At 49.9% G+C, this 13,378-nt stretch overlaps 1 protein-coding gene across 3 annotated transcripts in view; it reads left to right on the top strand.

The window, feature by feature from the left end:
* LOC138761432 (syntaxin-2-like) overlaps positions 1–13,378 on the top strand; it is an 89,986-nt gene that overhangs the window by 3,400 nt on the left and 73,208 nt on the right. For 2 of the 3 annotated variants that reach the window (XM_069933563.1, XM_069933565.1), the window contains exon 1: positions 11,638–11,657. The exons of the other annotated variant lie outside the window; for it this stretch is intronic. In XM_069933563.1, the coding sequence (XP_069789664.1) occupies positions 11,652–11,657 (6 nt within the window). In that variant the 5' untranslated portion in view covers positions 11,638–11,651. Of the gene's footprint in view, positions 1–11,637; positions 11,658–13,378 lie in introns of those variants that run through there. 3 annotated transcript variants of the gene reach the window in all.

Raw genomic sequence — 13,378 nt, 5'->3', positions numbered from 1 at the left:
GGCTCTGCAACAGGGTCATTTAAAAGACTTGGGGCACATGGGTGTAAGCAAAATAGAGGGTTATGGGATGTGAGGTTGGGAAGGATTAGATTGTTGTGATGGTTTATGTGGTTGACTCAACATCATGGGCTGAAGGGCCTGCACTGTTCTGTGGTCTAGTGAGTTGCCCACAGAGCTAACCTAAAGGATCTGAGGCTGCACATGAGCAATTCAAATAGACCTACAGCACGGTAACAGGCCATTTCAGCCCACGAGTCTGTGCCACCCAATTTACACCCTATTAACCTACACCCTTGGTACGTTTTGAACGGTGGGAGAAAACTGGAGCCCCTTGTGAAAACCCACGCAGACAAGCTCTTTATAGACAGCGCAGGATTTCGAACCTCGATCCCGATCGCTGGCGCTGTAAAGGCGTTACGCCTACTGCTATGGCAACTGCGCTGTCCATTGAAACAGCAATGTAAGTGTTTAAAACAACACTGTGGTTTGAAACGTGTAATGTTTGCAAGTGTTTTTTTTCTTGGTTGTGTTAGATTTTTATCTCTCAGAGTATGTTATATTGGTGTGTCAGTATCAGCAACGTGGCTGTATGCAGCATTGGTGAAATTTCAGGCTCATACTACCCAAGAACATTACCTACCTGGGAAAGAAAATCTGCAGATGCTTGGAGCAAATCAAGAGCTGCTGGAAGTAATTGGCAGTTCAGGCAGAATTTGTGAGGGTGGTGGCGGGATTGGGGGGTGGGGGGAAGAAGAAATGGTCAGTGTGTCTGTGGGTGTGGCTTGCCTGTGGAAAATGAGCTTTCTTTTGCAACTCATTCTTGTGGAGGTTTTTATCAAGGCTGAAAGTTTAACGGAGAGATTTGGTTTGTGAGGGGCTCTTGTGTTGGATTTGAAGGGATAATGCGCGAATCTTACAAGGATAACCTATTTGTGCAATTGAAGATTCCCTTGGAAGACTCATCAGGCAGGGAGATCAAAAGCTTCATGTTGAGCAGGATTTTAGAAGGCCTCTTCAATCAGTAGAGGTAGAGAAGCAGAAGAATTTAGGGCTAAGAGGGTGAAGTTCTGCAGACACTGTGATTGTACTAAAAACACAACTCAGGAAGGGAACTCAGCCGGTCTCAGCGTCCATAGGAGGTAAAGATATATTACACAATATTATCTTTATATTACATTTATTACAAGATATATTTGGCCCTGAGCCCTTCTTCAAGGTATAAGCAAAGAACAGGAAGGTGTCTGGATAAAGACTGGCCAGTGGAGGAGTCCAGACCAATAAAAGGAGTTAATTGGATATGATAAGAGAGGAGGTGAGAATTGATTTTGGCTCCGTGAAAGGAGACAGAGGGGAAAGAGAGAAAAAGAACAAGAGGAAAGGAGAAAGGGGGACAAAGATGGTAGGGGGATGGGTTAATGGAAACGGGAAAAGCCGAGGTTAATGCCTTCTAGTTGGAGGGTGTCCTGACGGAAGATGAGGTGTTGGTCCTCCAATTTGGGAGTGGTTTCAGTCTGGCAGTGCACAAGTCCATGGACTCATTTCAGCAAAGGGAATGGGACGCGGTTAAGTCAGCTGAAGGCATGAACTCCTCGATGGAGGCCCAGGATTTGGGAACGCTTTTTTTCTTGCATTTGTCCATCCTTCCTTATCTCTCTTTCTTACTCTTGGCATATCAGGGTAATTGAACGTTCTATTGTAGATGATGTGTGGCTGCAGCAAGCATTTCAGTGCTTCTGAACACGTACATGACACGTAGGAGATATTCCTCATAAAAATATTTTCAGAGGATCGCTGAGCTATGGACTCTCATGGCTGCATAGCCAGGTTCAGCTGTAACCTAATCCTTAAATTTGCTGACGACGCCACCAACGCTGGCCAAATAACTGGAAATGATGAGTCAGATTGGAGATGGAGAACCTGAACAACCATCTTGCTTTCAATGTCACAAAGGGGGAGGGGCTTAATTTTTTGATTTTTGGGAAGGGGAGGCCGGTGGGGGTGGGGCGGAGGGGGGTGGGGTCATTCACCTGTCTGCATTGATGGAGGTGGAGAGGGTCAGAACCTTCAACTTCCTGGTGTCCCCATCTTCGAAGACCTCTCCTGGAGCCAGCACAGCAGGGCAGCTGTGAAGAAGGTGCACTGACGCCTCTGCTTTCAATTTGTTTTAAAAATACTTTTATAGAGTTTAAATCCTACATACAAAGTCATCTAGTATAACAAACAACAGATCATATATAACATCATACATTAAATATATAATGTAAATCAAAAACCTGTCCATCAATTTATTTGACTTATTTCTTTAAGACATCAAATTCTATTAATATGGTCATTAACAGTTTATCCTTCTCTCCTAATATATCCCAGTATAATTCTGGATAGAAAATAGATAGGACTAAAATTAAACAATCCCTTGGCAGAAACAAAGGGTAAATACTATCTTAATTGATGATATAATCCATGATGGAGCTTTGTGGCTTGCTGGGGAAGTGCTATGAAAGTTCAGGTACAGTGCTGCCCAAGACACTACTATTTATATCTACCCTGGATGGAAGTCTACACGCTATCAGCAAACAAACAGATTTAATCAAGTGGACCCTGAAAGAAGACAATTCTGGCGGGATGGAACCAAGATGACCGTGCCCAGCCTATGGGCCTTGGGTCGCCAACTGGCCCGCATTGACCTGGCTGAGGGCAAGATCTACCTCAGCTTCCTTGCAGTTGGGGACCTGCTCCGCAGGAACAGTGAGCAGCTGGGTAGAGGTGAGGGCTGGAGGCCCATCAAGCCCTCCGTCTCCCCCAAGCTGTGCATCAGCCAGCTGGCCAGGAGGCCTGGACCACCGCCACTGGCTGCCTGTAAGTCGCTCCTGCCCGGCCCCGCCAGCCCAGTGACATTTTTGCCTTCGCCAGCCTGGCCAACCCGGACTGGCACTGGGGAGTCAGGAGCATCCTGGAGCTGCACTGGGGCCTTCTGGAAGACCTGTCTTGGATCCCACCTGCTGCCTTGTGGGCAAAGCCTCTTTAGGCAAAGGCAGAGAAGGCAACTCTGACTTCAAATCCCCAGACTTGGCTCACCCAGCCATCAGTACCTGGAAAGGGCCCCAACTATGGGGCAAATAGCACATGTCAGTCTGGCAGCAGGGGCTGGCAGCTGTGACAGAGCACGGGAAGCAGTTCCCTTAGTGGTCTGCAGCCGCAAACTTGGTGGGTGAAGGACAACGGCCAGCAAGCACAGTCTTAGAACAGACCACTGTGTGGCAATCCCGCACCACTCTGGCTGTCATGCCTCGCACTCTGCCAGACTCAGTGGCATGGGACCCAGAGGGAGGCGTTTGTCCTGGGCAAGCACTCACCTCCAAGTCCTTGCCCTGGCACACGGTGCCTAAAGCTGAAAAGCTACAAGGCATCATGTTCATCTTCGGTTGCGAAGGGATGGGCCATGATGGAATCCATGACAATCAAGTTTAAACCCATATTTGACTAATTAGTCTTTTAAAAAAAAAAAGAAAACCCAAATCCTTGGTCTAATCTAACCAGGTTAATTTGTAGAATTGTAAAGATATGGATGGAATAGCAACCTTCAGACGCCAGACAGAGCGTTTCCGGAGCATCCAGACCTTCTTCCAGTTATAGTAATCTGTGAATGAGCCCCAGACATCTCTGCTTTCTAAGGAGTCTGAGAAGATTTGTCATGTCTTTGGATACTCTATCAAACTTCTGCAGAAGCACTGTGGAGACAGGCCAGCTGATGCCCTAAGGACAGCCCAACAATGGTTTCCCCTCAACCCTTCCATTGTCTGACGGGACATTAAGACTCATAAATGCTGAAGGTGACATGATACATTAAAAATTCAATTTTCTTCCAGGCCGGACCCCACAGCTATATTAAATATAACCTCAGTAGCGACATCAAGACTGTAGGTCAGGTCACTCATCAGAGTGCGACTGGTACCATGTAACTCAGTACTACTGTCGCATGGTTGGGTGGTCAGTGACTAAACCAGCTCCCCCACGAGGCTTGCCTGGTGCAGAGGGTGGCTAGACCCCCTGTAGGATGAAAAACGCGACCTGTCAGAAGGCGGGCGAACCCTCACGTAGGGTCATTGGCCATCTAGCTAGCACGTACTGTGAAGTGCGGAAAAGGCATCCCTTGCATTGAAGCTTGGTCTGGCCATTCACTGCAACAGAGCTTCCCCCAGCTATCTCAGACCTCACCATGCCACTGGATCCAGGAGGGGACGTACAGAGGGTGTGTCTGGACCAGTACAACCCCCTACTCACCTAAATCCATTCTCGCACATGCTGTTCCTTTCTGAGGAGTGGGGTCTTCATAATCAAACCCCACACACTGACTGAAAGGAACCATCATAATCCTACAGGATGGAGAGCCAGAAGAAGCCATCAAGCCACAGACCATCACATATCTCTACTTGTTGAATACAGTCAGGTTCATTCCAGGTTCAAAGTACCCATCCATTGAAGACATCAATGTGAGGCACTGCCTCAAGAAGGCTGCCAACATCATAAAGGTCTCCTATCACCCTGCTTACAATCTCTTTGGTCTGCTACCTTCAGGCCAGAAGCCTGAAATTCAGTACCTCCAGATTCAGGAACAGTTTCTTTCCAATGGCCCTTGAACCACCCTGTTCCACTGATTGGGCACTGCTCCACACAAAAGTACTTTCTGCACTACTGTTTTTACCACTGTGATAACTGAATATTCATTATGTACCTATCTTTTCTATTGATCTTTTTTCAATTTAATTTAATTTATGCTATTGTGGTTATCTTATCGAGTACCTGTATGGCTGCAGTAAGAATTTTGCTACCTATGTGCATTGAACAATGTACATGAAAACATTATTATTAGGTTGGGAGGTGATTAGAACACACGAGGATATTAATGTCCAGGAGTTGAACAGTGTCCAAGAGGTTGGTAGGTGATCCCCTGGGAAGAATACAACTGTCCAAGGCCTCATGTATAGTCAAACCAAGACTGCCCGTAAATTGGAGGAGCAGCACCTTCTTTTCTGTCTGTGCACTCTCCAACTGGATGGCATTAGCATCGACTTCTCCGGTTTCTGTCAACTTACTCCCCGTTCTGCCTCACTTCCGTCTGCCTTCTCCCCTGCAGCTCTCCACCCCCTTTCCTCTCCATTCACAGAGCCATCCTTCCTCCCCTCCAGAGAGTAATGGGTGCGTGGTACAATAGGAACTTTTATGAGACTGCTGGGCAGGTCCATGGATCTGAGAAACATGGAATGGTATGTAGTAGGGACATTCCCTGCAATTGTTAGATTCAGTATGAGGTCAGCACCACTCTGTGGGCTGAAGGGACTGTATTGGCAGTAGATTTCTCTGTTCTATGTGAATATGAAGGGGATGGAGGGATATCTATCAGGTACAAGCAGCAGAGTTTTAGTTTGATTTGGACATCATGTCAGCATAGACACATAGAAGGTCCTGTTCCTGTTCTGCACTATTTTAGGTATGTGCTATATTCACCCCTATTTGACTTTCCAAGGTGCATCTTACTCACTTGGGGTTAAACTCCATCTGCCAACACTCCCCAGCTTTCCATCTGATTGTCCTAGTACCAAAGAGGGTGACAGTAACAGGCCTCAGACTGCTCTTTTAAACTACAGCACCTGGGCAGCCCTCCTGAGACCCAGGTGCGATTACTGGAACAAAGGTGCTGGAAGCACCTCTTAAACTGTAGGGGGATCGACCCATCAGCCAGGGATTTCCCTGTGACGCCAGTCTCTGAGGTAGGACAGGGACCTGATTGGATTAGGACCACGCTGACTAGGCCGGACCCTTTCAAGCTGCCGTGTGAGAGGGGCGCTAACCAGGCAAATTGCCATTTTACACAGCAACTTGAAAAGGCCTAATGACATTGACCTCCACCATGAAGAAATGCATCAGAGTGCACTTTACAGAGACGCTGGGCCCATTTCAGTTCACCTACAGATGGAACCATTCCACTTTGAAGCTGTAATCTTGTCCCTTCACTCTGTCCTGCCCACCTGGAGAATGACCCCTCCAATGCCAGGCTACCATTCATTGACTGCAGCTTGGCATTTAATGCCCTCATGGAGAAGTTGCCCTCGCTGGGACTCACACCCCTCTCTGTAACTGGATTGTGGACTCACCACCCCACAAGCAGCATCTTCCAGCTACTCCCGTCGGGAAAGAGAAACAGGTATCAGAGACAGAACCACCAGGCTGAGAAACAGATTCTTCCCACGGGCTGTAAGAATGCTGAATGACTGATGAACTGCTCAAACAACCCCCCCCCCCCATGACTCCATTATTAAGCAATAATATTTATTTTAATATTTGAACATGTGTACCGTGCATTTGTGTGTTTGCAGTGTGTTGCACCAAGGACTGAAGAACATTGTTTTGTCAGGTTGTACTTGTGCAATCAGATGATAAATAAACTTGAATTATATCCTGCTGCAGCCTTAGACACCCTTCCTGCTGGCCCTGAACTCTTGCTCTCATTTAACTTTTTTTCACACCACTTGAACGATTGTTCAAGATTGGGCAGAGTCCCTGTTTAACACCTTCTCTGAACGACTGTACCCCAATGCCAGTCTTTGACAGCTGACCAAAGCAAACTGAAGTTGTGTATCCTTCCCAGCTCTCATGGATGTGCTCCTTCCTGCCCATTTTATACCAGTATTGCGCCCTGGCCAGGGACCCAGTGCCATGTTTGGTGTTGCCTGATGATGCTGTGACCTGCTTCTTATCTCTGCTCCCAATGTTATAGATAGCAGGAGCATCTGGTACACCTGAGGGTGACCAAAACCGTAAAATGCAAGTGTGGTATCACTTGTCCTCCATGTGGATGCACGGTAGTAAATAATAGAAAATGAACAGGCTTTCACTGCATTTTGGAGTAAACTCGTAAAAGTATTGAAGTTTAGCGGTGTTTTTGAAATGTGCTCTTTTGTAAGTGGCTCTAGTGTTTGGTGGAACAGAATGTCATGTTGCTAGTGTTGCTTCTGCCTGCACTGCCAATTCTGCACTGCTAATGCAGACGACTTGAAAGGGAAAGAAAGCACTTGGGTGGGGAAACAATAGTGATAAAGATCTGTGAGCACCCAAGTCTGAGTAGAGAGCGCATCAATGTCACTTTCCAAGTAAATAAAGTAGTCTGCCTCTACTTGGTTAACACTCATAAAGTTTTTTCATTTAATTTCCTGTGACTTGAACATTGCAGAAGTTGCCCTTTTTTTAAAAAAAGAGGAGGAATGCTTGAAAGTCTGCGGACACTGATAGAAAGATTGTGGTGGAGAAACTCAGCAGGTCCAACAGTGAACTTTAGATAGCAAAGATGCATAACCAACGTTTTGGACGTGAGCCCTTCATCAGGGTGTGAGCAAAATGTAGGCAGTCACCCGAACAGAGGGGCAAGGGAAAAGCACAGTCCCACAGGCAGGAGGTAGTAGATGGATAAGGGAGGGAGGGTACACCAGCAAATGGGGGAGGGGGAGATGGCTCTGTGAATGAAGAGGGAAGGGGGCTGGAGAATTGGAGGAAAGGAGACAGAGGGATGGGGAAGAGAGAGGGAGAACGGGGTTGGTCTAGCAGAAACTGGAGGTTGATGTTAATGCTGTCCAGTAGGAGAGTGCCCAGACGGAACGTTAAGGAATGTTCCACCAATTTACAGGTGGCCCTGGTTTGGCAGTGCACGATGCCATGGACAGTGGGGGTGCAGAATTGAAATGGTTGGCCACTGGAAGATCCCTGTTGTCATTGATGTAGGCAGAGAGTAAGCGTTCTGCAAAGTGATCTCCCAGTCTGCGTCCACTCTCTCTGGTGTAGAGGAGGCCACAAAGAGAACTCTGGATACAGTAGATGGCCCCTTGCAGATTCACAACCGAAGTGTTGCTTCACTTGGAAGGACTGTTTGGGGCCCTGAATGGTGGTGTGGGTGGAAGTGTGGCAAAGAGGAAGGTCCCAAAGGGGAGATTAGTGGGAACAAGGGAGTTACGACCAGGGAGTACGAACATTGTAGAACTGTACTAGAATCGGGCTGGGGTTACCTTGGGCTGGGAGTCCCTGGGCCCAGGCTCTGAGCTGAAGATGCTGCTTCATTGAATAATTTCTCTGTCCAGCTCTCAATGGTTGTTGGCGAGTGCCTGTCTGATAGGCTGTCCAATCTGTTTGAGTCACTGTGCCCTGGCTGCAGCACCTTCTCGGTCTCGTAACTGAGGTTTACAATATTGCATCAGGCTAGCTGTGTTAATGAAAGGATTGACATTAGGGCCATTCGTATTGCAAGGACTTTCCTCACTCCTTGGCTTGAAAAGTTGAGATCTCATGATTGAGCTGTGCACGGTGTTGGTGAGAGCGCACTTGGGGTACAGTGTGAAACCTGCAAGTCTGCAGACGCTGTGATTGTAGAGAAAACCCAGAAATGCTGGAGGAACTTAGCAGGTCTCGCAGCCTCCACAGGAGGCAAAGATGTTTCGGGCCTGAGCCCTTCTTCAGGGTACGGATAGACTCTGACTTAACGATGTTGCAACTTAAAATATTTCAAAGTTACGATGATTAGAAATCTGTACTTTTGATTTTGAGTTCCGCTCATTCCCCGCGCTTGCAATACACGACGCAACCGTCACTCTCTCCCCAGCCGCCCGTACATCCGAGTTCCCAACCACGCATCCGATTCATATTCCCAATCCAACGATTAATCTTAGTGCAATGCTTCAAATATTCTTCAAGCCTAGTGTGTTTTCAGCTGTGTATGTTGCAGTAATGACTTTTGAATAAAGGTTTCCAGCATTTAAATTTAAAAAAAAAGTTAGGGTGCAGGATTGTTTTGTCTTAAGATGTGAGTCCTGGAACCGAACCCCGTCGTAAGATGGGGTCTAGTGTATGAACAAAAAATCAGGCAGGCGCCTGAATTAAAAGGCTGGGGAGAAGGGCAGAGGGAGGAGCACAGACCAACAGACAAAGTGTTGCCTCAATATCATGTCTTGCATAATATCCAAGTTTATTATCATCTGATTGCACAAGTATGGCCTAACCAGGGTCGTTGGCTGAAGAGGACATGCAAGAAGAGCTACTCCCGCTGACCGTCGGAGACTCTCATATGCAAAAAGCAATATTTATTTATTTGTATAGATGAATACTTGTCCTGTGTATGCACTATTTATCTGTGTATGTGTGTTATGTCTGGTTATGTGTTTGTGTGTTTTACACCAAGGACCGGAGAACATTGTTTTGTCGGGTTGTACTTTAAGAAGAAATTAAAATTAAAGTGCGACCGGATGAAACAAAGTTCTCTGGTCCACAGTGTAAAAGATGCAGACACACATCCAGACATAACATACGTACATACAGACAAACAATACATATACAGGACAAGTATTCAACTATACAAATAAATAAATATTGTCATGTGAATCTGAGAGTCTCGGATGGTTAACGCGGGCAGTTCTTTTGGTTGTTCATCATTCTTACTGCCCATGGGAAGAAGCTACTCCTCAGCCTGGTGGTGTTGGCTCTGATCCTCCTGTATCTCTTCTCTGACGGAAGCAACTGAAAAATGCTGTGTGCAGGGTGGAAGGGGTCCTCGATGATTTTGTGCACCTTCTTCAGACCACAATCCTGGTACATAGATGGGGGAGAGGGTGACTCCCGTGAGATTGCCACTCTTATGGTCCTGTGGATTGACATCCGATCAATTTCTCTGCAGCAACCATACCTCATTGTAATGCAGCCAGCCAGGATGCTCTCAGTAGAGCTCCTGTAGAAGGTTGACATATGGTGGCCGGTAGTCTTGCTTGCCTCAGTCTCCTCAGGAAGTGCAAATGCTGTTATGCCTTCTTGACAAGTAAGGAGATGTTGTGTGTCCACAATAGGTCATTAGTTAAGTGAACTCCAAGGAGCTAGGTGTTCTCCACTCTCTGAAGGGTTGCCCTGGCTTGGCAGTGCATGAGGCCATGGACAGACATGTCAGCATGGGGGGGTGGGGTGCTGAATTGAAGTGCTTTGCCACTGGGATGCAGACACAGTGAAGGTGCTCAGCAATGTGATCTCCCAGTCCGCGCCCGGTCTCTCCCAGTCCGCGCCCGGTCTCTCCCAGTCCGCGCCCGGTCTCTCCCAGTCCGCGCCCGGTCTCTCCCAGTCCGCGCCCGGTCTCTCCCAGTCCGCGCCCGGTCTCTCCCAGTCCGCGCCCGGTCTCTCCCAGTCCGCGCCCGGTCTCTCCCAGTCCGCGCCCGGTCTCTCCCAGTCCGCGCCCGGTCTCTCCCAGTCCGCGCCCGGTCTCTCCCAGTCCGCGCCCGGTCTCTCCCAGTCCGCGCCCGGTCTCTCCCAGTCCGCGCCCGGTCTCTCCCAGTCCGCGCCCGGTCTCTCCCAGTCCGCGCCCGGTCTCTCCCAGTCCGCGCCCGGTCTCTCCCAGTCCGCGCCCGGTCTCTCCCAGTCCGCGCCCGGTCTCTCCCAGTCCGCGCCCGGTCTCTCCCAGTCCGCGCCCGGTCTCTCCCAGTCCGCGCCCGGTCTCTCCCAGTCCGCGCCCGGTCTCTCCCAGTCCGCGCCCGGTCTCTCCCAGTCCGCGCCCGGTCTCTCCCAGTCCGCGCCCGGTCTCTCCCAGTCCGCGCCCGGTCTCTCCCAGTCCGCGCCCGGTCTCTCCCAGTCCGCGCCCGGTCTCTCCCAGTCCGCGCCCGGTCTCTCCCAGTCCGCGCCCGGTCTCTCCCAGTCCGCGCCCGGTCTCTCCCAGTCCGCGCCCGGTCTCTCCCAGTCCGCGCCCGGTCTCTCCCAGTCCGCGCCCGGTCTCTCCCAGTCCGCGCCCGGTCTCTCCCAGTCCGCGCCCGGTCTCTCCCAGTCCGCGCCCGGTCTCTCCCAGTCCGCGCCCGGTCTCTCCCAGTCCGCGCCCGGTCTCTCCCAGTCCGCGCCCGGTCTCTCCCAGTCCGCGCCCGGTCTCTCCCAGTCCGCGCCCGGTCTCTCCCAGTCCGCGCCCGGTCTCTCCCAGTCCGCGCCCGGTCTCTCCCAGTCCGCGCCCGGTCTCTCCCAGTCCGCGCCCGGTCTCTCCCAGTCCGCGCCCGGTCTCTCCCAGTCCGCGCCCGGTCTCTCCCAGTCCGCGCCCGGTCTCTCCCAGTCCGCGCCCGGTCTCTCCCAGTCCGCGCCCGGTCTCTCCCAGTCCGCGCCCGGTCTCTCCCAGTCCGCGCCCGGTCTCTCCCAGTCCGCGCCCGGTCTCTCCCAGTCCGCGCCCGGTCTCTCCCAGTCCGCGCCCGGTCTCTCCCAGTCCGCGCCCGGTCTCTCCCAGTCCGCGCCCGGTCTCTCCCAGTCCGCGCCCGGTCTCTCCCAGTCCGCGCCCGGTCTCTCCCAGTCCGCGCCCGGTCTCTCCCAGTCCGCGCCCGGTCTCTCCCAGTCCGCGCCCGGTCTCTCCCAGTCCGCGCCCGGTCTCTCCCAGTCCGCGCCCGGTCTCTCCCAGTCCGCGCCCGGTCTCTCCCAGTCCGCGCCCGGTCTCTCCCAGTCCGCGCCCGGTCTCTCCCAGTCCGCGCCCGGTCTCTCCCAGTCCGCGCCCGGTCTCTCCAGTGAAGAGAAGGCCATAACAAGAGCACCGGCTGCAGTAGATGACTCCCGTAGATACACAAGTGACGTGCTTCTTCACTTGGAAGAACTATTTGGGGCCCCGAATGCTGGTGAGTAAGGAGGTGTGGGTGCAAGTGTGGCTCTTCCTGCGGCCATTGGAGAAGGAGCCAAGGGGTGTGACTAATAGGAAGGGATGTGGACGAGGGAGTCACGGAGAGAGCGGTCCCTACGTAAGGAGGAGAGGACGAGATGTGTCTGTTGGTGCGATCATGTTGCAGGTGGCTGAAATTACAGAGGATAATGTTTTGGATGCAGAGGCTAATAAGGTGGTAGGTGAGGACAAAATGAAGCCTGTTTTTGTTGCATCTGGGGACAGAGGGGGCCAGGGCAGGTGTGTGGGAAATGCAGGTGAGGGCTGAGTTGGTGGTGTTGGAGAGGAAGCCACATTTTGGAAGAAGGAAGAGATTTTGGATGTTGAGGACTGGATGACCTCATCTTGCAAACAAGTATGATGGAGAAATTGACAGAAAGGGATAGAATCCTTGCAAGGGACAGGGTGGGAGGGAGTGTAGTCCAGGTAGTTGTGGGAGTTGGAGGGTTTGTAATATATGTCAGTGGAAAGCTTGTCTCCTGAGACAGAGACAGATCCAGTAAGGGGAGAGTGTTGTCTGAGATGGACCAAGTGAGTTTGAGATCAGAGTGGAAGTTGGCTGGAAAGTGGATGAAGTTGATGAGCTCATCATGGGTGCATGAGGCAGCCCCGATGTAGTCGTCGATAGACCAGAGGAAGGGTGGGGGGGGGGGGTGGTCCTGCCTATGTGTATTAACATACACTGCAGAAAGCACATTGGGGATGAAGAATATTTGAGTTGAGTCAGCATCGCGAGGGAGTACACTGTACGAAACTCTTGTGTGATACTGCCATTGCCCAGCATTGCGAGAGAGTAGTGTCCCGCATATCACAAGCGCGGGAGAGGATTGGAATTTAAAATTGAAAATATGCATTCAGACCATCGTAGCTTTGAAAAATCGTAAGTCGGGGAACACCTGTACTTCCCACAGTGCTTCTGTATGTTTCAATGAGGTGGCTGCAGTGAAAGCCTCCCAATTTTTAATTGAATTTTATATTTTTTTTCTTTGGCTTGGCTTCGCAGACGAAGATTTATGGAGGGGGTAAAAAGTCCATGTCAGCTGCAGGCTCGTTTGTGGCTGACAAGTCCGATGCGGGACAGGCAGACACGGTTGCAGCGGTTGCAGGGGAAAATTGGTTGGTTGGGGTTGGGTGTTGGGTTTTTCCTCCTTTGCCTTTTGTATATATATAACGAAAAGTGTAAGAATAAGAAAAATATGCTGAGCAGATACAAAGTAATTACAATGTATCCTAGAATAAAAATCACAACTAATGATAAACAGAATTCAATATTAGATCTCTTGTTCCTGCAGAAAAAAACCAAAAGATAAAAAGACTAACTGGGACGCCTTAAACCACCAAAAGGATAACAGTAACAGTGCCTGATAAATAAACAAGTTCAGGAAGAGATTATAAACACTTTGTATGTTGTATACAAAAGAGTAAACCACTTATTCATTAAACATTAAAATATTCCATAAAAGTGCACCTCATTTTATCAAACCTAACCAATTTTCAAAACATTACATCTAATCTTCTCAAGGTTCAACCATGATAAGGGTGGGTCATGAGAGGGATAGAGTCCTTCCATCTTACCAAATTACATCTTCCAGCCATTAAAAAGTGGCAAAAGCTATCACAAGGCAATCTGACACAGATAATCGACTGTTAGGACCTCACAATTTATTCAATTGCAGATCT

The sequence above is a fragment of the Narcine bancroftii genome, chromosome 4, assembly GCF_036971445.1.
Source record: "Narcine bancroftii isolate sNarBan1 chromosome 4, sNarBan1.hap1, whole genome shotgun sequence".
In the NCBI taxonomy this organism is placed as follows: Eukaryota; Metazoa; Chordata; class Chondrichthyes; order Torpediniformes; family Narcinidae; genus Narcine; species Narcine bancroftii.
This window is presented reverse-complemented; position numbering and strand designations above follow the sequence as displayed.